The 24,437-nt window shown below is 33.8% G+C and overlaps 1 protein-coding gene across 3 annotated transcripts; it reads left to right on the top strand.

Moving 5' to 3' along the window:
• The first annotated feature begins 16,041 nt into the window (after positions 1–16,041).
• LOC127698353 (uncharacterized) lies at positions 16,042–23,491 on the top strand. Of its 3 annotated transcripts, none has more exons than XM_052201767.1 (3): positions 16,042–17,287; positions 20,581–20,707; positions 22,612–22,753. In XM_052201767.1, the coding sequence occupies exons 1-2, from the start codon at positions 16,430–16,432 to the stop codon at positions 20,704–20,706; spliced, it is 984 nt and encodes a 327-aa protein (XP_052057727.1). In that variant the 5' UTR covers positions 16,042–16,429; the 3' UTR covers position 20,707; positions 22,612–22,753. The 3 variants fall into 3 exon arrangements, with proteins under 3 accessions (XP_052057727.1, XP_052057726.1, XP_052057728.1); XM_052201766.1 differs by having other exon boundaries at positions 16,043–17,287; positions 20,678–20,707; positions 22,612–23,491; XM_052201768.1 differs by lacking the exon at positions 20,581–20,707 and having other exon boundaries at positions 16,048–17,287; positions 22,612–23,491.
• The last annotated feature ends 946 nt before the right edge of the window (positions 23,492–24,437 follow it).

Here is a 24,437-nt window from a genome sequence, read left to right on the forward strand (position 1 = left end):
GAGACACAACTGATATCAACAATCGAAGGAATTGCCAAACAACTGAAATCAGGGAAAGATCAAATGGACGTAAACTTACTCGATTTTGCAAAGGCTTTTGACAAAGTCCCACACTGCAGATTACTCAATTAACTCAACCACTATGGCATCAGAGACGAAAACCTAAAACGGATAAAATCTTTCTTCTAAGAAAACAGGAAACAACAAGTGGTAGTTGAGGGCTGGAAGTCATCACTGGGAGATGTACTATCAGGGGTTCTACAAGGTACTGTGTTAGGCCCCTTACTTTTCTTAGTATACTATTCATTAATGACTTACCAGAATCAGTTCAACTTTCGACTGTCTAATTATTCGCTGACGACTGCCTTCTTTTCCATCACATCAGGAATTCCCAGGACGAAGCCAAATTACAACAGGACCTCTCAGCACGAGAAGACTGGGAAACCAAATGACAGATGAAATTTCATCCGGAAAAATGCACCGTCATTAGCATTAGCACCAGCATTAAATTCAAAAGAGAAGCATACTACTAATTACACGGCCACGCTCTCGAAACTGTACCAACCAGCAAATACCTAGGAGTAAATTCAGCGAGGACTTGCAATGGAAACATCATGTTGACGTCACTGCCAAAAAAAAGCATCTAAATCCATTGGATTCCGTAGACGAAACCTAAGATGCAGTAAAAACGTAAGAAATACAGCTTATATATCTCTGGTAAGACCAACTTTGGAAATGCAAGTGCGACATGGGACCCTCATATCACCGAGGACATAAATCGACTATGGCAAGTACAAAGGAGGGCCGCTAGGTTTGTAACAAACAACTATACTGACAAAACACCAGGATGTGTCACAAATTTGATCAAGACACTAGGGTGGGATTCCAGACGAAATAACCATCGACTCATCGTGCTTTACAAGATCCAGCATAGGCTAGTGGACATTGATGCCAGTTCCATCTTACGCCCAAACGATCGACGTACTAGAGGAAAACAACGTCTATACCAACCACCAGCAAACCAGAGAGTTTAACAGTACTCATACTTCCCTCGGACTATACAAGAGTGGAACCACCTTCCAATCATAATTATTGATTTGATCGGTTTTCGTGGATTTTTGAGAAAAAAAAGCGGCAACAGATCTTTCAAGACCCTTTTCACGATCATCAAAAAGTGGTTTCCGATCTTTCACTTTCCGAAATATACAATTTTTACAAATATTCCCATTTTCGCAAAGTTTCTGATTAAACTAAAACAAAATAACTTTATTGTAGTTTTGTAATAACGGTGTACTTTTAAACCTTGATTTTTCTCGCATACTGATCATAATGTTGAACCATTTTGACAAACAGTTTTATGTTTCCAATTTGTCATTATAATTCATTATATTAGATTATTTACGGACGTTGCATGTGTCTTCTCGATAAAATTTCGAACTTTATCAAACATGAACCTGATTCATATTATAAAATATTTTAAGAGATAAAAGTGAAAATCTTCAAGACAATATCCAGATATTTAAACAAATGAATAAAAACAGATCAATCTTATACTGCATATTATATAAACCATCAAAAAATTTAGGTTTGAAGATGGCACACAAAATTTTGAATCATTGGTCCTACACTACTGTATTGAACTAGGCAGATTGAAAAATGACAAAAGAAGAACAATTATGCAATAGATGTAAAAAATATGAAAATTGATGATGATTGTCATTTCTTTCTGTCCTGTGATTTAACTAAGAATATTCATGAACATTTTGTACAATATTTTAAAACCCGAATTTGATTGATAGTAAAAAAAAATATCCGATAAAAAACGTTGAATGTAAATGATATGAAACTCCGAAGTCTTATATTATAGGACTAGTCTAAGCATAATCATATATCGACATTGTATTTCGGTTAAAAGCTCTACAGAGCTTATGTTGTATTGTTATATGTAAATAAATCTTTTATAATTGTGTATGCTTTATCGGTGGTCTTATGGCAGCATGCTCGCCTCGAGTGCGGAAGACCATTGGTTCAATTTCCGGACTTATCAAACCTAAGACCTGAAAATTGGCAATCGCTGCTTCTCCTCTAAGCACGCGGCATTTAGGAGTATGAGCAAAGAATGGTCGACCCCGAGTCAGAATTATGTGACCGGTTAGGGTGACATGTCTTCTTGCGGACTAGCGCGTTTAAAACCCGGCTCTGTCATCGTATCGGTCTTGTACAAAACATGGTTCATTATCCACATGTTCTCGTAAGGAATATACATTCAACTCGCCCCTAGAGGTTTAACAGCCATCCATTATCATCCTTCATTCTTAAATTAATCATATTTTTGTTTATTATAAGCCATAGACATTTACAGCTATAATTAGACCTAAAATTTACCAGTCATATATCCAACGTAGCGAAAAAGTCGAGCTCGGCATTAGGCTTCCCGAGAAGGAATTTAAGATACTGTCAACAGAAATGCAAGAAAACTGAATATATTTATCGCTTGTCATGTCTACAAGGGAGTATGGAACGATAGAATATATCGACAGGCAGTAAGATTCAAAACAGGAGACTACAGATCGAAAGGAGACGGATGTGTCTTCTATGTGCTTGCCAAACTGGAACCTCAAGATTTCCAGATAAGACGCTCAAGCCAAACGCCTATATAAACTCACATATATATATATATATATATATAGATATCATATATGTTTGTACAGTGTGGTTAAGGGGCTGGTTCGTTCATGCTATAGAACCAGACGAATATCTCAAGAAAACACTTCCAAAGAGAACAATTACTGTCACGAAGTTTGAAAACTATACCATTCAACATATATTGTATAAAAACAACTAAAAAAAATACAAAGTGTTTTGGCATTCCAACAAGCAAAACACCTCAATATTTTCAACTCCTTTTTTGTTAAAACATTGATCGATAGGAACCATCTAGAAGGCACTATAGTGCACGCACCAATCATTGAAATTTTTTACACTGCATGCTCTCATGCCGCGGCCGTCAATAAATCGACGGCGCTCTCTGCACCGTTTTATTACATCCGGCATGGTTTAAACATGGAAGTATAATATTGACATCAATATAATATTTCTAAACTGTTTGCTCTTTTATTGACACTTGCATATACAGAGGAATGACCATGCAGTATTTGATGGGTATAAACATAAATGTCTTGACAATACAACTGGCAAAACTGAAAAAATAAAAGTGGGGATTTGAAAATGAATGACATGACACTGCATCTAGCAGAAATATATAAGGCTTTCCAAATACAGCTTGAAAATAAATATCCTGACACACAAAAATGTTGGAAATTTGTGTTCATAAAAAATGAAAATAATCATTCATGCGGCATCGTGTCAAAAAATAAAATATCATTCCTCGCAATCAGATTAAAAAAAAATATCATTCCTCGCAATAAAATTAAAAATAAAATCTCATGCCTCGCAATCAGATATCAGATTAAAAATAAATGTTAGCGCAAACACCCCCCCCCCCCCCCCCCCCAAAAAAAAAAAAAGAAAATCGTATATTTCTTTAATATCTCATTAATAGTCGTCGATCCCCGCCTTGGTCAAGTTTGTGGTCAAGTGGTGATTATCGATAGCCAAAAATATATTTATATTTATATATATATATATTTATTCAAGATAAAAAGGCATGAATTTGACAGATACAAAATATTACAAAGACATAGATACAGCACTAGACATAGTTTATAGACACTAAAATGATATACATGTTTACTAAAAATTTTAAATTAAGAAAATAAAAAATAAAATTATGAAAATTTTCATGATATTTTGATAATATGATTAGACTAGATTAAAAATGAGTGAAGTTTAACTTGAAAAGATTTTACACTGTAGCCTAATATCTTAGGATGACCCACAAAAGTTAGTAAAACTTATTTCCAGTGGGGTCCTTTTATAACGAGACTTCCAGTTTACACCAAGGGTTGACACATAGAAAATACAAGCACAAATCATTTAGAATTTATCACAGATAAATGGTCAAAGCCCCAGTATAATTAATAAAAAACAAATTCACTATTAAAGATGGATTTAAATTTATCCATCAAAAATTTGTTCACCTGCACTTTAAAATTATATTTTTTGGAGCAACTTTTAATCGTGTCTGGTAACGAATTTCAGTCTTTTATTCCATTATAAAAGAAAGTGGTTGATTCACACCCTTTAATTCCTGGTATATAAAAGTTTTTACTACTTGATCTTGTATCTTCAGAGACATATAAATTACATATTGTAATACATATTCTGGGACTATTATACAATAGTCCCAGACATATTGTACTGTATGTCTGATAACTTTTATTGGCTGACAGAAAATAGCCTCAATTCAGCATTTGCGCCCACTGTTTTCCGATTCTCAAGAAAAAAAGCTAGAAATAACATGAACCGACGTACTGCTTTCTTTGTATAATAAATTATTATTTTATTCAGAGTCTTTTATTGATCAGTATAATTATCAGTTTGAATTTTTCATTATCACTTCATCTGTAGTTCAGCTGTGAATCAATACACTGATTCACGACATCAATTTAATCCAGAACTGTGGTTATATGACTTTTTAATGGTTACATATCTCTTTTATCAACAATGTGTATGTTTATAATCGCTACATGTAAACATAAATAATAGGTGTGTAGGATATGACCTACAGGTATACTGTTAAATGGACTACTTAATATGTACGTATACAGTTGTACCTGTATTGTCACTGTTTATGTGTATGGCATTGCATTTTTACCCGAGTATAGCAATCAAGGACGCATATTATTACACAAACATTTAATCCAAAATCTATAGATTACAAGAAAAATCGGATTACGTCGATGAATTGATCAACATTGGATTTGTATTACTATATATAAACATGTAAAACTGGAATAAATAAATTAATAGAACAAAATGTGGAAGAAATTAAGGGAGGCGTCCTCTGGAGTAACATTTAGTTCGGTGACAAATTTACTACGTGGTAGGAGTTATTCTAAGTTCAGTGAAGAGAACGAAATAAATGATCACCATACAACAAACGAGAATTGTCCTGGTCAATCTTTTTTACTGACAAATCCCACATCAAATATATTAGTACATAGCTTTAGATCCATTCAATCATTTTATAATAGACAACTAATGGGGAGAATGCGGCATCAAAAATGTCCAACCCAAGCTTACACTTTAACTATAAAATATACATACCCCACGTTAGGAACCGCCACTAAAAATGTGCATTTTACACTTATTTTATGTTTTGTAGCCCAAAAAAAATCCAAAAAATGTTTCGCCTCGCTCCGCTCGGCGAATTTTACATACTACGCCCCCCTTTCCAAAATCCTGGATCCGCCCCTGGTTGTTTTGTATGTCTGTGATGTATGTTTACATAGTTTTGGCTGCTGGATCCCAGTTATGGCCACGTTAACCAATTATGTCTGTTTGGGTTGCTCACCCAATTAGGCAAATTTACGGAACATTAAACAACTGTGATACAAGTGGGCGTTTTAGATCGCTAGATAACCAGGTTTAACCTACCATTTTCTTAGGAAAATGTCTGTGCCAAGTCAGGAACATGACAGTAACTGTTGTTTTACTGCGGGTTTTTAAAAAAATGTTTTTTTTTTCTCGAAACACATCATCCACAGCTCAGTCATCACATTTATAGAACAGCATAACATTTTAACAGACAATCAGCATGGGTTTAGAGCTCGTAGATCTTGTGAGACACAACTGATATCAACAATCGAAGGAATTGCCAAACAACTGAAATCAGGGAAAGATCAAATGGACGTAAACTTACTCGATTTTGCAAAGGCTTTTGACAAAGTCCCACACTGCAGATTACTCAATTAACTCAACCACTATGGCATCAGAGACGAAAACCTAAAACGGATAAAATCTTTCTTCTAAGAAAACAGGAAACAACAAGTGGTAGTTGAGGGCTGGAAGTCATCACTGGGAGATGTACTATCAGGGGTTCTACAAGGTACTGTGTTAGGCCCCTTACTTTTCTTAGTATACTATTCATTAATGACTTACCAGAATCAGTTCAACTTTCGACTGTCTAATTATTCGCTGACGACTGCCTTCTTTTCCATCACATCAGGAATTCCCAGGACGAAGCCAAATTACAACAGGACCTCTCAGCACGAGAAGACTGGGAAACCAAATGACAGATGAAATTTCATCCGGAAAAATGCACCGTCATTAGCATTAGCACCAGCATTAAATTCAAAAGAGAAGCATACTACTAATTACACGGCCACGCTCTCGAAACTGTACCAACCAGCAAATACCTAGGAGTAAATTCAGCGAGGACTTGCAATGGAAACATCATGTTGACGTCACTGCCAAAAAAAAGCATCTAAATCCATTGGATTCCGTAGACGAAACCTAAGATGCAGTAAAAACGTAAGAAATACAGCTTATATATCTCTGGTAAGACCAACTTTGGAAATGCAAGTGCGGCATGGGACCCTCATATCACCGAGGACATAAATCGACTATGGCAAGTACAAAGGAGGGCCGCTAGGTTTGTAACAAACAACTATACTGACAAAACACCAGGATGTGTCACAAATTTGATCAAGACACTAGGGTGGGATTCCAGACGAAATAACCATCGACTCATCGTGCTTTACAAGATCCAGCATAGGCTAGTGGACATTGATGCCAGTTCCATCTTACGCCCAAACGATCGACGTACTAGAGGAAAACAACGTCTATACCAACCACCAGCAAACCAGAGAGTTTAACAGTACTCATACTTCCCTCGGACTATACAAGAGTGGAACCACCTTCCAATCATAATTATTGATTTGATCGGTTTTCGTGGATTTTTGAGAAAAAAAAGCGGCAACAGATCTTTCAAGACCCTTTTCACGATCATCAAAAAGTGGTTTCCGATCTTTCACTTTCCGAAATATACAATTTTTACAAATATTCCCATTTTCGCAAAGTTTCTGATTAAACTAAAACAAAATAACTTTATTGTAGTTTTGTAATAACGGTGTACTTTTAAACCTTGATTTTTCTCGCATACTGATCATAATGTTGAACCATTTTGACAAACAGTTTTATGTTTCCAATTTGTCATTATAATTCATTATATTAGATTATTTACGGACGTTGCATGTGTCTTCTCGATAAAATTTCGAACTTTATCAAACATGAACCTGATTCATATTATAAAATATTTTAAGAGATAAAAGTGAAAATCTTCAAGACAATATCCAGATATTTAAACAAATGAATAAAAACAGATCAATCTTATACTGCATATTATATAAACCATCAAAAAATTTAGGTTTGAAGATGGCACACAAAATTTTGAATCATTGGTCCTACACTACTGTATTGAACTAGGCAGATTGAAAAATGACAAAAGAAGAACAATTATGCAATAGATGTAAAAAATATGAAAATTGATGATGATTGTCATTTCTTTCTGTCCTGTGATTTAACTAAGAATATTCATGAACATTTTGTACAATATTTTAAAACCCGAATTTGATTGATAGTAAAAAAAAATATCCGATAAAAAACGTTGAATGTAAATGATATGAAACTCCGAAGTCTTATATTATAGGACTAGTCTAAGCATAATCATATATCGACATTGTATTTCGGTTAAAAGCTCTACAGAGCTTATGTTGTATTGTTATATGTAAATAAATCTTTTATAATTGTGTATGCTTTATCGGTGGTCTTATGGCAGCATGCTCGCCTCGAGTGCGGAAGACCATTGGTTCAATTTCCGGACTTATCAAACCTAAGACCTGAAAATTGGCAATCGCTGCTTCTCCTCTAAGCACGCGGCATTTAGGAGTATGAGCAAAGAATGGTCGACCCCGAGTCAGAATTATGTGACCGGTTAGGGTGACATGTCTTCTTGCGGACTAGCGCGTTTAAAACCCGGCTCTGTCATCGTATCGGTCTTGTACAAAACATGGTTCATTATCCACATGTTCTCGTAAGGAATATACATTCAACTCGCCCCTAGAGGTTTAACAGCCATCCATTATCATCCTTCATTCTTAAATTAATCATATTTTTGTTTATTATAAGCCATAGACATTTACAGCTATAATTAGACCTAAAATTTACCAGTCATATATCCAACGTAGCGAAAAAGTCGAGCTCGGCATTAGGCTTCCCGAGAAGGAATTTAAGATACTGTCAACAGAAATGCAAGAAAACTGAATATATTTATCGCTTGTCATGTCTACAAGGGAGTATGGAACGATAGAATATATCGACAGGCAGTAAGATTCAAAACAGGAGACTACAGATCGAAAGGAGACGGATGTGTCTTCTATGTGCTTGCCAAACTGGAACCTCAAGATTTCCAGATAAGACGCTCAAGCCAAACGCCTATATAAACTCACATATATATATATATATATATATAGATATCATATATGTTTGTACAGTGTGGTTAAGGGGCTGGTTCGTTCATGCTATAGAACCAGACGAATATCTCAAGAAAACACTTCCAAAGAGAACAATTACTGTCACGAAGTTTGAAAACTATACCATTCAACATATATTGTATAAAAACAACTAAAAAAAATACAAAGTGTTTTGGCATTCCAACAAGCAAAACACCTCAATATTTTCAACTCCTTTTTTGTTAAAACATTGATCGATAGGAACCATCTAGAAGGCACTATAGTGCACGCACCAATCATTGAAATTTTTTACACTGCATGCTCTCATGCCGCGGCCGTCAATAAATCGACGGCGCTCTCTGCACCGTTTTATTACATCCGGCATGGTTTAAACATGGAAGTATAATATTGACATCAATATAATATTTCTAAACTGTTTGCTCTTTTATTGACACTTGCATATACAGAGGAATGACCATGCAGTATTTGATGGGTATAAACATAAATGTCTTGACAATACAACTGGCAAAACTGAAAAAATAAAAGTGGGGATTTGAAAATGAATGACATGACACTGCATCTAGCAGAAATATATAAGGCTTTCCAAATACAGCTTGAAAATAAATATCCTGACACACAAAAATGTTGGAAATTTGTGTTCATAAAAAATGAAAATAATCATTCATGCGGCATCGTGTCAAAAAATAAAATATCATTCCTCGCAATCAGATTAAAAAAAAATATCATTCCTCGCAATAAAATTAAAAATAAAATCTCATGCCTCGCAATCAGATATCAGATTAAAAATAAATGTTAGCGCAAACACCCCCCCCCCCCCCCCCCCCCCCAAAAAAAAAAAAAGAAAATCGTATATTTCTTTAATATCTCATTAATAGTCGTCGATCCCCGCCTTGGTCAAGTTTGTGGTCAAGTGGTGATTATCGATAGCCAAAAATATATTTATATTTATATATATATATATTTATTCAAGATAAAAAGGCATGAATTTGACAGATACAAAATATTACAAAGACATAGATACAGCACTAGACATAGTTTATAGACACTAAAATGATATACATGTTTACTAAAAATTTTAAATTAAGAAAATAAAAAATAAAATTATGAAAATTTTCATGATATTTTGATAATATGATTAGACTAGATTAAAAATGAGTGAAGTTTAACTTGAAAAGATTTTACACTGTAGCCTAATATCTTAGGATGACCCACAAAAGTTAGTAAAACTTATTTCCAGTGGGGTCCTTTTATAACGAGACTTCCAGTTTACACCAAGGGTTGACACATAGAAAATACAAGCACAAATCATTTAGAATTTATCACAGATAAATGGTCAAAGCCCCAGTATAATTAATAAAAAACAAATTCACTATTAAAGATGGATTTAAATTTATCCATCAAAAATTTGTTCACCTGCACTTTAAAATTATATTTTTTGGAGCAACTTTTAATCGTGTCTGGTAACGAATTTCAGTCTTTTATTCCATTATAAAAGAAAGTGGTTGATTCACACCCTTTAATTCCTGGTATATAAAAGTTTTTACTACTTGATCTTGTATCTTCAGAGACATATAAATTACATATTGTAATACATATTCTGGGACTATTATACAATAGTCCCAGACATATTGTACTGTATGTCTGATAACTTTTATTGGCTGACAGAAAATAGCCTCAATTCAGCATTTGCGCCCACTGTTTTCCGATTCTCAAGAAAAAAAGCTAGAAATAACATGAACCGACGTACTGCTTTCTTTGTATAATAAATTATTATTTTATTCAGAGTCTTTTATTGATCAGTATAATTATCAGTTTGAATTTTTCATTATCACTTCATCTGTAGTTCAGCTGTGAATCAATACACTGATTCACGACATCAATTTAATCCAGAACTGTGGTTATATGACTTTTTAATGGTTACATATCTCTTTTATCAACAATGTGTATGTTTATAATCGCTACATGTAAACATAAATAATAGGTGTGTAGGATATGACCTACAGGTATACTGTTAAATGGACTACTTAATATGTACGTATACAGTTGTACCTGTATTGTCACTGTTTATGTGTATGGCATTGCATTTTTACCCGAGTATAGCAATCAAGGACGCATATTATTACACAAACATTTAATCCAAAATCTATAGATTACAAGAAAAATCGGATTACGTCGATGAATTGATCAACATTGGATTTGTATTACTATATATAAACATGTAAAACTGGAATAAATAAATTAATAGAACAAAATGTGGAAGAAATTAAGGGAGGCGTCCTCTGGAGTAACATTTAGTTCGGTGACAAATTTACTACGTGGTAGGAGTTATTCTAAGTTCAGTGAAGAGAACGAAATAAATGATCACCATACAACAAACGAGAATTGTCCTGGTCAATCTTTTTTACTGACAAATCCCACATCAAATATATTAGTACATAGCTTTAGATCCATTCAATCATTTTATAATAGACAACTAATGGGGAGAATGCGGCATCAAAAATGTCCAACCCAAGCTTACACTTTAACTATAAAATATACATACCCCACGTTAGGAACCGCCACTAAAAATGTGCATTTTACACTTATTTTATGTTTTGTAGCCCAAAAAAAATCCAAAAAATGTTTCGCCTCGCTCCGCTCGGCGAATTTTACATACTACGCCCCCCCTTTCCAAAATCCTGGATCCGCCCCTGGTTGTTTTGTATGTCTGTGATGTATGTTTACATAGTTTTGGCTGCTGGATCCCAGTTATGGCCACGTTAACCAATTATGTCTGTTTGGGTTGCTCACCCAATTAGGCAAATTTACGGAACATTAAACAACTGTGATACAAGTGGGCGTTTTAGATCGCTAGATAACCAGGTTTAACCTACCATTTTCTTAGGAAAATGTCTGTGCCAAGTCAGGAACATGACAGTAACTGTTGTTTTACTGCGGGTTTTTAAAAAAATGTTTTTTTTTTCTCGAAACACATCATCCACAGCTCAGTCATCACATTTATAGAACAGCATAACATTTTAACAGACAATCAGCATGGGTTTAGAGCTCGTAGATCTTGTGAGACACAACTGATATCAACAATCGAAGGAATTGCCAAACAACTGAAATCAGGGAAAGATCAAATGGACGTAAACTTACTCGATTTTGCAAAGGCTTTTGACAAAGTCCCACACTGCAGATTACTCAATTAACTCAACCACTATGGCATCAGAGACGAAAACCTAAAACGGATAAAATCTTTCTTCTAAGAAAACAGGAAACAACAAGTGGTAGTTGAGGGCTGGAAGTCATCACTGGGAGATGTACTATCAGGGGTTCTACAAGGTACTGTGTTAGGCCCCTTACTTTTCTTAGTATACTATTCATTAATGACTTACCAGAATCAGTTCAACTTTCGACTGTCTAATTATTCGCTGACGACTGCCTTCTTTTCCATCACATCAGGAATTCCCAGGACGAAGCCAAATTACAACAGGACCTCTCAGCACGAGAAGACTGGGAAACCAAATGACAGATGAAATTTCATCCGGAAAAATGCACCGTCATTAGCATTAGCACCAGCATTAAATTCAAAAGAGAAGCATACTACTAATTACACGGCCACGCTCTCGAAACTGTACCAACCAGCAAATACCTAGGAGTAAATTCAGCGAGGACTTGCAATGGAAACATCATGTTGACGTCACTGCCAAAAAAAAGCATCTAAATCCATTGGATTCCGTAGACGAAACCTAAGATGCAGTAAAAACGTAAGAAATACAGCTTATATATCTCTGGTAAGACCAACTTTGGAAATGCAAGTGCGGCATGGGACCCTCATATCACCGAGGACATAAATCGACTATGGCAAGTACAAAGGAGGGCCGCTAGGTTTGTAACAAACAACTATACTGACAAAACACCAGGATGTGTCACAAATTTGATCAAGACACTAGGGTGGGATTCCAGACGAAATAACCATCGACTCATCGTGCTTTACAAGATCCAGCATAGGCTAGTGGACATTGATGCCAGTTCCATCTTACGCCCAAACGATCGACGTACTAGAGGAAAACAACGTCTATACCAACCACCAGCAAACCAGAGAGTTTAACAGTACTCATACTTCCCTCGGACTATACAAGAGTGGAACCACCTTCCAATCATAATTATTGATTTGATCGGTTTTCGTGGATTTTTGAGAAAAAAAAGCGGCAACAGATCTTTCAAGACCCTTTTCACGATCATCAAAAAGTGGTTTCCGATCTTTCACTTTCCGAAATATACAATTTTTACAAATATTCCCATTTTCGCAAAGTTTCTGATTAAACTAAAACAAAATAACTTTATTGTAGTTTTGTAATAACGGTGTACTTTTAAACCTTGATTTTTCTCGCATACTGATCATAATGTTGAACCATTTTGACAAACAGTTTTATGTTTCCAATTTGTCATTATAATTCATTATATTAGATTATTTACGGACGTTGCATGTGTCTTCTCGATAAAATTTCGAACTTTATCAAACATGAACCTGATTCATATTATAAAATATTTTAAGAGATAAAAGTGAAAATCTTCAAGACAATATCCAGATATTTAAACAAATGAATAAAAACAGATCAATCTTATACTGCATATTATATAAACCATCAAAAAATTTAGGTTTGAAGATGGCACACAAAATTTTGAATCATTGGTCCTACACTACTGTATTGAACTAGGCAGATTGAAAAATGACAAAAGAAGAACAATTATGCAATAGATGTAAAAAATATGAAAATTGATGATGATTGTCATTTCTTTCTGTCCTGTGATTTAACTAAGAATATTCATGAACATTTTGTACAATATTTTAAAACCCGAATTTGATTGATAGTAAAAAAAAATATCCGATAAAAAACGTTGAATGTAAATGATATGAAACTCCGAAGTCTTATATTATAGGACTAGTCTAAGCATAATCATATATCGACATTGTATTTCGGTTAAAAGCTCTACAGAGCTTATGTTGTATTGTTATATGTAAATAAATCTTTTATAATTGTGTATGCTTTATCGGTGGTCTTATGGCAGCATGCTCGCCTCGAGTGCGGAAGACCATTGGTTCAATTTCCGGACTTATCAAACCTAAGACCTGAAAATTGGCAATCGCTGCTTCTCCTCTAAGCACGCGGCATTTAGGAGTATGAGCAAAGAATGGTCGACCCCGAGTCAGAATTATGTGACCGGTTAGGGTGACATGTCTTCTTGCGGACTAGCGCGTTTAAAACCCGGCTCTGTCATCGTATCGGTCTTGTACAAAACATGGTTCATTATCCACATGTTCTCGTAAGGAATATACATTCAACTCGCCCCTAGAGGTTTAACAGCCATCCATTATCATCCTTCATTCTTAAATTAATCATATTTTTGTTTATTATAAGCCATAGACATTTACAGCTATAATTAGACCTAAAATTTACCAGTCATATATCCAACGTAGCGAAAAAGTCGAGCTCGGCATTAGGCTTCCCGAGAAGGAATTTAAGATACTGTCAACAGAAATGCAAGAAAACTGAATATATTTATCGCTTGTCATGTCTACAAGGGAGTATGGAACGATAGAATATATCGACAGGCAGTAAGATTCAAAACAGGAGACTACAGATCGAAAGGAGACGGATGTGTCTTCTATGTGCTTGCCAAACTGGAACCTCAAGATTTCCAGATAAGACGCTCAAGCCAAACGCCTATATAAACTCACATATATATATATATATATATATAGATATCATATATGTTTGTACAGTGTGGTTAAGGGGCTGGTTCGTTCATGCTATAGAACCAGACGAATATCTCAAGAAAACACTTCCAAAGAGAACAATTACTGTCACGAAGTTTGAAAACTATACCATTCAACATATATTGTATAAAAACAACTAAAAAAAATACAAAGTGTTTTGGCATTCCAACAAGCAAAACACCTCAATATTTTCAACTCCTTTTTTGTTAAAACATTGATCGATAGGAACCATCTAGAAGGCACTATAGTGCACGCACCAATCATTGAAATTTTTTACACTGCATGCTCTCATGCCGCGGCCGTCAATAAATCGACGGCGCTCTCTGCACCGTTTTATTACATCCGGCATGGTTTAAACATGGAAGTATAATATTGACATCAATATAATATTTCTAAACTGTTTGCTCTTTTATTGACACTTGCATATACAGAGGAATGACCATGCAGTATTTGATGGGTATAAACATAAATGTCTTGACAATACAACTGGCAAAACTGAAAAAATAAAAGTGGGGATTTGAAAATGAATGACATGACACTGCATCTAGCAGAAATATATAAGGCTTTCCAAATACAGCTTGAAAATAAATATCCTGACACACAAAAATGTTGGAAATTTGTGTTCATAAAAAATGAAAATAATCATTCATGCGGCATCGTGTCAAAAAATAAAATATCATTCCTCGCAATCAGATTAAAAAAAAATATCATTCCTCGCAATAAAATTAAAAATAAAATCTCATGCCTCGCAATCAGATATCAGATTAAAAATAAATGTTAGCGCAAACACCCCCCCCCCCCCCCCAAAAAAAAAAAAAAGAAAATCGTATATTTCTTTAATATCTCATTAATAGTCGTCGATCCCCGCCTTGGTCAAGTTTGTGGTCAAGTGGTGATTATCGATAGCCAAAAATATATTTATATTTATATATATATATATTTATTCAAGATAAAAAGGCATGAATTTGACAGATACAAAATATTACAAAGACATAGATACAGCACTAGACATAGTTTATAGACACTAAAATGATATACATGTTTACTAAAAATTTTAAATTAAGAAAATAAAAAATAAAATTATGAAAATTTTCATGATATTTTGATAATATGATTAGACTAGATTAAAAATGAGTGAAGTTTAACTTGAAAAGATTTTACACTGTAGCCTAATATCTTAGGATGACCCACAAAAGTTAGTAAAACTTATTTCCAGTGGGGTCCTTTTATAACGAGACTTCCAGTTTACACCAAGGGTTGACACATAGAAAATACAAGCACAAATCATTTAGAATTTATCACAGATAAATGGTCAAAGCCCCAGTATAATTAATAAAAAACAAATTCACTATTAAAGATGGATTTAAATTTATCCATCAAAAATTTGTTCACCTGCACTTTAAAATTATATTTTTTGGAGCAACTTTTAATCGTGTCTGGTAACGAATTTCAGTCTTTTATTCCATTATAAAAGAAAGTGGTTGATTCACACCCTTTAATTCCTGGTATATAAAAGTTTTTACTACTTGATCTTGTATCTTCAGAGACATATAAATTACATATTGTAATACATATTCTGGGACTATTATACAATAGTCCCAGACATATTGTACTGTATGTCTGATAACTTTTATTGGCTGACAGAAAATAGCCTCAATTCAGCATTTGCGCCCACTGTTTTCCGATTCTCAAGAAAAAAAGCTAGAAATAACATGAACCGACGTACTGCTTTCTTTGTATAATAAATTATTATTTTATTCAGAGTCTTTTATTGATCAGTATAATTATCAGTTTGAATTTTTCATTATCACTTCATCTGTAGTTCAGCTGTGAATCAATACACTGATTCACGACATCAATTTAATCCAGAACTGTGGTTATATGACTTTTTAATGGTTACATATCTCTTTTATCAACAATGTGTATGTTTATAATCGCTACATGTAAACATAAATAATAGGTGTGTAGGATATGACCTACAGGTATACTGTTAAATGGACTACTTAATATGTACGTATACAGTTGTACCTGTATTGTCACTGTTTATGTGTATGGCATTGCATTTTTACCCGAGTATAGCAATCAAGGACGCATATTATTACACAAACATTTAATCCAAAATCTATAGATTACAAGAAAAATCGGATTACGTCGATGAATTGATCAACATTGGATTTGTATTACTATATATAAACATGTAAAACTGGAATAAATAAATTAATAGAACAAAATGTGGAAGAAATTAAGGGAGGCGTCCTCTGGAGTAACATTTAGTTCGGTGACAAATTTACTACGTGGTAGGAGTTATTCTAAGTTCAGTGAAGAGAACGAAATAAATGATCACGGTACAGCTAGAAGTGTTCTGGATCAAGACAATAATGTTATAACATGGAAAAAAAATACTCAGATGTCGGACCATAATGATTTCCCTGTACGCGACAGTACAATTCAAGATGATGATTCGTCTGACGATGACTACGGGTTTGAAAACGATCAGGAAACAGCCACCAAGCCAAGATTTCATGTTGAGAAGGATAATACAGATTGTTCAATACAAATATCGAGGCCAGTCAAAAACAGTCCGACGCTGTCCCACAGAAATGGAAGTATTCCAAACCCTACAAATGAAATGAAAGAAATTGTGAACACTTTTTCTCAAAAACGTTACCAGCATTTAGATGATTCTGACGAGTTTTTCAATGACCTAGAAGATGATTTGTCGTCCAGTCAGTCAAAAAGTGAAAATTCTAACGGTGTCTTTCACAAGGCGGTAGATGTACACCAAAACATTAAGCAACCAAATTCCTCATTGAAAAAAAGTCTGAACTCAAGTTTTCAGTCAAACCAAAATATACTTATACGAAAATTTGAAAACGGACACAGTGTGCCAAACCCCAAAAAAGGAGTAAAAGAGCTTGTGGACAGTTTCTCTCAAAGAAGATACCAACAGTTAGAAGAATCGGACGAATCAGTTGATAGTAGATCTTCAGCAGAAAGTGCAGAAATTGAAAACATAACATTTCATAAAGCTGAAGATATACACCAAGATATAAGACATAAATCAAGCAAACTCAAAGGAACAAAGAAGGTACAATTCTTTAAACTATTCCGTCGAATGCCATGTGTCACTGGCACTAATCATATGTCACTGAGATGAACAAACAAAACAGAATCATTCCAGGGCATATTGAACTGATTGAATCAGGAATCTCAGGCAAAAGTTCATTTCTCATGACACCAACTCATTGTCATGACGCTTTTTAAAATATATTAACTGTTTCGATCTTTTTACATGTATTGTTAAATTTGTTGCTGACAGCTGTTTATTAATTTCATAAATGCTCGATCAAATTTTGTTTTGTTTGTTTGCTGTTTAAAGTTTTTAAGTCTACAAAAAAACCCAGCAAAAACGCCCCATTTATGATCAATGTAATTTTCGATAGCTCTAAAAACAACATATATATATATCGATTTTTAAATAAGATACTATCAGAGGTACTCTGTTGGACTTGCGATACTGCTGGATGGAACTAGATTGGAGCAATCGTCAAAATGGGTTACAACATAGATGTATAAACCTATATATATGGTTAAAATAACTCGTCTGGGATAAAACATCCCAAAATGGGATATGAATTTTATGTCCAAAAAACATATTATGAAAAAAACATCACGAATTGATTACATAAAACGGGCAGCAACTTTTGTCAAAAACTTTCTGGAAACCCGACTGTTTATTAGATTTGAATTAAGATTGCAGTTTTTCAGTCGGATCACTCTAGCAAATTATTCACTGGGAAACTTTTAGATCCAAACCAAAAGCTGCTATTTAGCCATTCACTTTTGAATATTTTTGCTTAAAAATTAATATTTTCTTTTTCAATTTGCACTGAAAATATATATTCCATTTGCCGGAATATTATATCCCAACTGGATTGTTATAACACTTATGGGGAACTCCGTCCCAACCTGTACCAGTTCATCACAACCTTTTTGGGGAAATGGCTTAGTTTACACATCAAAAAATCATCTGAGGACGGCCAAACCCGTTCAACTTGAAAATAGATGGACCACATACAGGGTAAAATGTTACAAAACACATTGCCTAAAGATCAATCCAAATGTCAAAAATCACAAGAATGATCACGCTGAAATGTCTCGCCTACTTTACTTATGAATTAATTTATGTTGAAAGTCTTAGAGAAAAAGGTTATACAACAAATATTATATATTAAAATTAACATTATCAATAATCCATGTAAATAAGGTAAAGGTCAGTTGAACCCTGCCAGACGGACATGTACACCTTACAATCATTCCATACACCAACTATTGTTAACTTTTTGCTATAGTATCTGAGAAACAGCTCTAACCAAAAATACTAAACTCTGATCAATGAAGCATGAAAATAAGGTCAAGGTCAGATGAACTCTTCCAGACAAGCATGTACACTTTGCAATCATTCCATACACTACGTATAGTTGTCCTATTGATTATAGTATCTCAGAAACGAATTTAACCATGAAAAAACATAAGGTTGACTTTTGAATCATGAAAATGAGGTCATGGTCAGATGAACCTGCCAGACAGACATGTACACCATGCAATCATTCCACACACCAAAGATGGTTAACCTAATGCTTATAGTAATAGTAGCTAAGAAAAAGATCGTACTTACCATGAGAAATTAAGATTGACCAATGGGCCATGAAAATGAGAACCTGCCAGACGGATATGTACACTTTACAATCAATCCATACACCAAATGAAGTTGCTCAACTGCATATAGTATCTGAGATAAAGAATTTACCAAGAAAACTTAACCTTGGAGCCGGGTCAGGTGAACACAGTCTGACGGGCATGTAGCCCTTTGAAGGTTTAATACATCTACCAAATATAGTTATCCTATTGCTCGTTTTAAGCCGTCACTGAACCATGAAGATGAAGTCAAGGACAATGGACATATAAAAGACATACACTTGGTAACACAAGGCATGCAAAGTCCAGGTCTTCTACCCCCTAAAATATAAAGCTTTATACAAATACTAGTAGTTAACGATGCCACGTTTAGGTCAAAGTCAAATGAAAACTTGTTGATTAATGTTGACTTATTATACTCACTTTCTGTTATATATGTTTTTTAGTATAATTATGCATACACAATATTCTTGACAACTTCTAATAAAATCGTAATCAACATAAATGCTTTATACTGCTTACTTATCCGTTTTCATTTAAGGTGATAAATTGATTTGAATATACATATTTCACATTAAAAAAAATTAATATATTTTTAGAAAAAATCGAATAAATGTCTCCCTTGTGAAAATAATATATTTCCCTATGCGTCATAGGCACAATTGTTGGTCTTCCGCCTTTGCTATCATTCATAAAGTTCATTAATATATATATCTTTTTTATCCCTTGTAATTATTTTAAAAAGGGTCCGGATCGACTTTAAATGTTGGCCGTATCCTCTTCTACCGGAACGACTTGGCGGCCGGGTCAATTACTTAGGGCCAGATCGACATGAAAGCATTGCAATAGTTCACAACACAGGGACTCGGTTAGCAGATTAAAATTTTGTTAATTAATGTGTCTCAATTCCCCCCCCCCCCCCCCCATTTGTATTACATTGTTAACGCATTTAACGTTGGCATCAATATTTATTTGTTTTCTAGCAATGTGTATATCCGTATACTGAAACAATCTGATTAAAATTCAGACCTACTTTAACTAGCGTGCTCGTACATACGAGTATAATGAAACCAGAGAACTAAATTTTAATTAGATTGAAACTGAAAAATTCTATTTCAGGATTTTTCAGTATACGGATATGGATAGTTTTCTGCACATTGCTCGAAGAACAAATGTAATACAAATACTTATAGACAGGAAATGCTAAAATAAAAATTGGAAAAACATTAAAAGAATTTTAATCTGCTAACCAAGTACTTGTGGCTCATAATTGAGCTAAAAGTAAGAAATTCTAGAAAGAAGAAATTCTACTTTTAAATGAAAGGTAAAATCAATCAATCATAAGGATAGTTACAAAGATATAAAAGTCTCTGGCCTCAGTGGACAAGACAGTGTTATTAGAAATCTTCATCTTCACACGAGTCATCCCACCTGATTTATAGATATATGTCTCTTGATACAGTCTTCAACAATTGACAGGTGTCTTATAATATGATAACGAGAAAAAGTATGACTCTCAGTACTAGAGCCAAAATATTTGTTGCATTCCTCTAACTATTGCATTAAAAACAAAAATACCCAAAGCAAAAATTTGTAGGCTTTCCAAATATGAATTAGCTTGGTTCTTTGGTACACAGACTACAACATGATAACCTCAGGTAAAATACAAGGTATGTTTTGTAGATTTGGTATCATTTGAAAACTGCAGGTTATAATGTACTTAATAATCTGAAAAAATCGTTTATATATGGATATGCTACTCCTATATTCATGTCTAAAGATATGGAATTTCCAAAGAGACACAAATAAGGTAACAATAAAACCAGTGCATGTTGAATGTTGTTTGCTTAAGGCATGAACCATTTGACTTTCGGGGGGGCTGGGTTTTTATATCAAGGCAGATTTTTTTTTATCATGCAAACCGAGCAAGAATATTTTTTTCAGTCAATCCAAAGCAAGAATATTTTCATCAAATACATCATACATGTCATACTCGCTGAAGATGAAGCCAGAATATTTTTTTAGCAACTGAATAGGCTAGATTATTTTTTTTTTGTCAAAAAAGAGGCCAGATTATTTTTTTTCACAAAAACCCAGGCCCCCCCCCGAAAGTCAAATGGTCCATGCCTAACTAGTGGTAACCAGTACATGTCTTATGTTGTTTGGTTCACTAGTGGTAACCAGAGCCTGTTGTTTGGTTCAATAGTGGTAACCAGTGCCTGTTGTTTGGTTCACTAGTGGTAACCAGTGCATGTTGTTTTGTTCAATAATGGTAACCAGTGCCTGTTGTTTGGTTCACTAGTGGTAACCAGTGCATGTTGTTTGGTTCAATAGTGGTAACCAGTGCATGTTGTTTGGTTCAATAGTGGTAACCAATGCATGTTGTTTTGTTCAATAATGGTAACCAGTGTATGTTGTTGGGTTCAATAGTGGTAACCAGTGCATGTTGTTTGGTTCACTAGTGGTAACCAGTACATGTTGCAGCATACCTGCCAACTTTTCAAAATCTCCATGGGAGATTTTAAGTGAAGAGGACCTAATGCTCTTTTTATATTGTCATACATGTTTTTAATCTACCACTATATTGTTTGGATGAGTATGCATGTGCTTAAATACCCTTTTAACTCATTTAAATGCCTGTTTTGAGGTGTTCCATTATATAATAAAGAATTTCAAAATTCAGGTCAACACCTCTCATGGGGGATATACCCCATAAATCGGGATAGTTGGCAGGTCTGCGTATGTTGTTTGGTTCAATAGTGGTAACCAGTACATGTCGTATGTTGTTTGGGTCAATAGTGGTAACCAGTACATGTCGTATGTTGTTTGGTTCAATAGTGGTAACCAGTACATGTCGTATGTTGTTTGGTTCAATAGTGGTAACCAGTACATGTCGTATGTTGTTTGGTTCAATAGTGGTAACCAGTACATGTCATATGTTGTTTGGTTCAATAGTGGTAACCAGTGGTTACCAGTGCATGTTGTATGTTGTTTGATTTACTAGTGGTAACCTTGGTAAACAGTACTTGACTCACTAGGGGTAACCTTGATAGTCAGTTATGTAGTGTGATTGATTGGTGTTCTAGCAGTAAATTTGGGAACCAATGCATGTTGTATATTTGTTTGGTTTACGAGTTCCTATTCACTGCATAAATGTACTTTTCAGTATTGTACACAGTTTGTTTAGAATTTTGTACCATTTGTTTTCTGTACAATTATGTATTCAGTTTTGTTTCTGTTCAATATTATATACAGTTTTATTCCTATTTAAAATTATATACATTATTCCAATTATAAGAAAGCATGTTCATCTTCATGTATATTCAATGTAAGTAAAAGTTGTTGACAACTGTTTGGCCGTTTGTGTGGAACTCTTTTTACAATTTTGTTTGTTTCATTATATTATTTCATTTAACATTATCTTAACAAATGTTTAATTCATAAATTAAGATTGATCTGATATTTATTCTTGCTATTTTTGTAACAGAAATTTGATGCCTGCAAAAAAATCTAACAGTGAAGTATCACTCAGAAGCCAATATTTAGAAATGCAGAAACTATAAATTTAATTTCGATGATTGATTTCTTGAATGTCTAACATCATTTTAAGTAATGATAAGTACAAAACAAATACATTGAGTTATTGCATATGATAGTAAGCTTTAATGGTGATAGAATTTAACATGTTTTAGTCAATGCTTAATATTTTTTCAGGTTGCAAAACGTACAAGAAGAATAATAAGAAGATCCTGGAAATGGTTAAGACATGGATTTACAGCATATGCACAAGGATTTCAGTTTTCGAATATTTTCATAATGGTACATAAACGAAGCTGATGCTACCAAGTAAAGCAAAAGGATTTTGTGAAAGTGTGTTTACAATTTGTAGTTTTGATGGCTCAGTAGCTGATCACTCAAAGAAATAGAAAAAAAACATTGTATTACAAAATATATATAATGACAACTTCATGTTTCCTATATATCATATATTTTGTGGTGCTGCAAATTTAGATAATTTTATATACAAGATTCTAAATCAAATTCATTTACACCCATTTTACATAATTCTTTGATTGACAGATTTGCCTGCTGTTATTCATTAAATAATTTTCACATAACTAATCCATCTATTTCAGTGAGAAAAATACAGGTACAGTTCATCCGTATATTTTATGTAAATTCATGATGAAAAATACTAGTAGATTTACATTTCACTGTTTTTTTTTACTATCACATTCTTCTTGATCATGTATTATAAGATGTATCAACTGTCTACTGTGTAAATTGTCAGTCCAGTTACAGTAAACCTCATATTCAAAATGTGGCACATCTAACAATATGAATATATATATCATAGTTGACATGGTATTGTGTTAAACTATATACCCGGTAGATGTCATATCACTTTTCAAGTAGGTGCTTTAATCAGTGTAAGAAGAAATCAGAAATCCAATTATATTTTATTTTCTATAAATTCATATTAAAGAATTTAATTTTTTTATCAAAAGAAAAATGAAATCCAACTGTTTGATAGCTTTATATATATTATATATGTTATTTAAATTTTATTAATAAATATTGTTATATCTTTCTATTTCTAGCTTTATCAATCTTATTTTAAATTACAGGTCTACTCTGGACACAGACTCATTCATTCTGAACCCCTAAAGCTCAAACAAAGGTTACACCTCTCTTAAAAAACAAATATTTTTGTTTTTGCAAATAATTTCCATTAAAATTGGATGCAAACATGACATAAGAATAACCTGCTCTTTTGCATAAGCTAAGACTTTTTAATCTGTGGCTCTTTATACAGCATATTTTGTGACTAAAATTGATTGTAAAATATACTGCATTGTTGATGACCTACATATGACATTATGATTTGTCAAGATATTTTTGAAAAAATTAATACTGGGGAAAACAATCAGTGCATTTTCTGAGAAGAAAACTGGAAAAATTACTAGTAGCAATTAAGCATTGCCTCTTGTGGCAATGTTTTCCATCACATATCAAATTTTTAATTTTTTTTTTATATATTTTAAAAGACCTTTCAAACATTACTTCTAGGACTATAAACATAAGGATATTGCCAATGAGACAGCTAACCACCAGAGACCAAAGGACAAGGATGTAAAACACCATAAGACATTCAACATTAAGCACAACCCATACTGTATAGTTAGCTATAAATGGCATTGGCATGAACAAATGTGAAACAATAAATAAAGAGTAAACCATCATTCTGATTGATGCTAAATACAATGAACGAAAAACAAATATGAAAGACAGTAACTAACAACAACTACTAAATCACAGGCCCCTCACTTTGGACAGGCACATAAATAATGCTCAACCCTCCGCTAACCTGGGAAAGTGGTGTAACAATACAACATAAGAACAAACTGTAAAAATCCGATGGAAAAGTATTGACTCATCACATCAGCACGAAGAACAACACACACCTAAACATATAGGCAAAAAACACAAATTACCAATCTTATATAAGTATATACAGGATGTAGGGTTTATGTGTCAGT

The sequence above is a fragment of the Mytilus californianus genome, unplaced genomic scaffold (assembly GCF_021869535.1).
Source record: "Mytilus californianus isolate M0D057914Y unplaced genomic scaffold, xbMytCali1.0.p SCAF_4, whole genome shotgun sequence".
Classification (NCBI taxonomy): Eukaryota; Metazoa; Mollusca; class Bivalvia; order Mytilida; family Mytilidae; genus Mytilus; species Mytilus californianus.

What these genes read in the sequence shown, in the direction of transcription:
- LOC127698353 (XM_052201766.1), top strand. Translation starts at nt 16,430, where the DNA reads ATGTGGAAGAAATTAAGGGAGGCGTCCTCTGGAGTAACATTTAGTTCG. An exon ending in AACTCAAAGGAACAAAGAAG is followed by an intron (nt 17,288 to 20,677) that starts GTACAATTCTTT and finishes TCATGTCTAAAG; the next exon opens with ATATGGAATTTCCAAAGAGA. An exon ending in TCCAAAGAGACACAAATAAG is followed by an intron (nt 20,708 to 22,611) that starts GTAACAATAAAA and finishes ATATTTTTTCAG; the next exon opens with GTTGCAAAACGTACAAGAAG.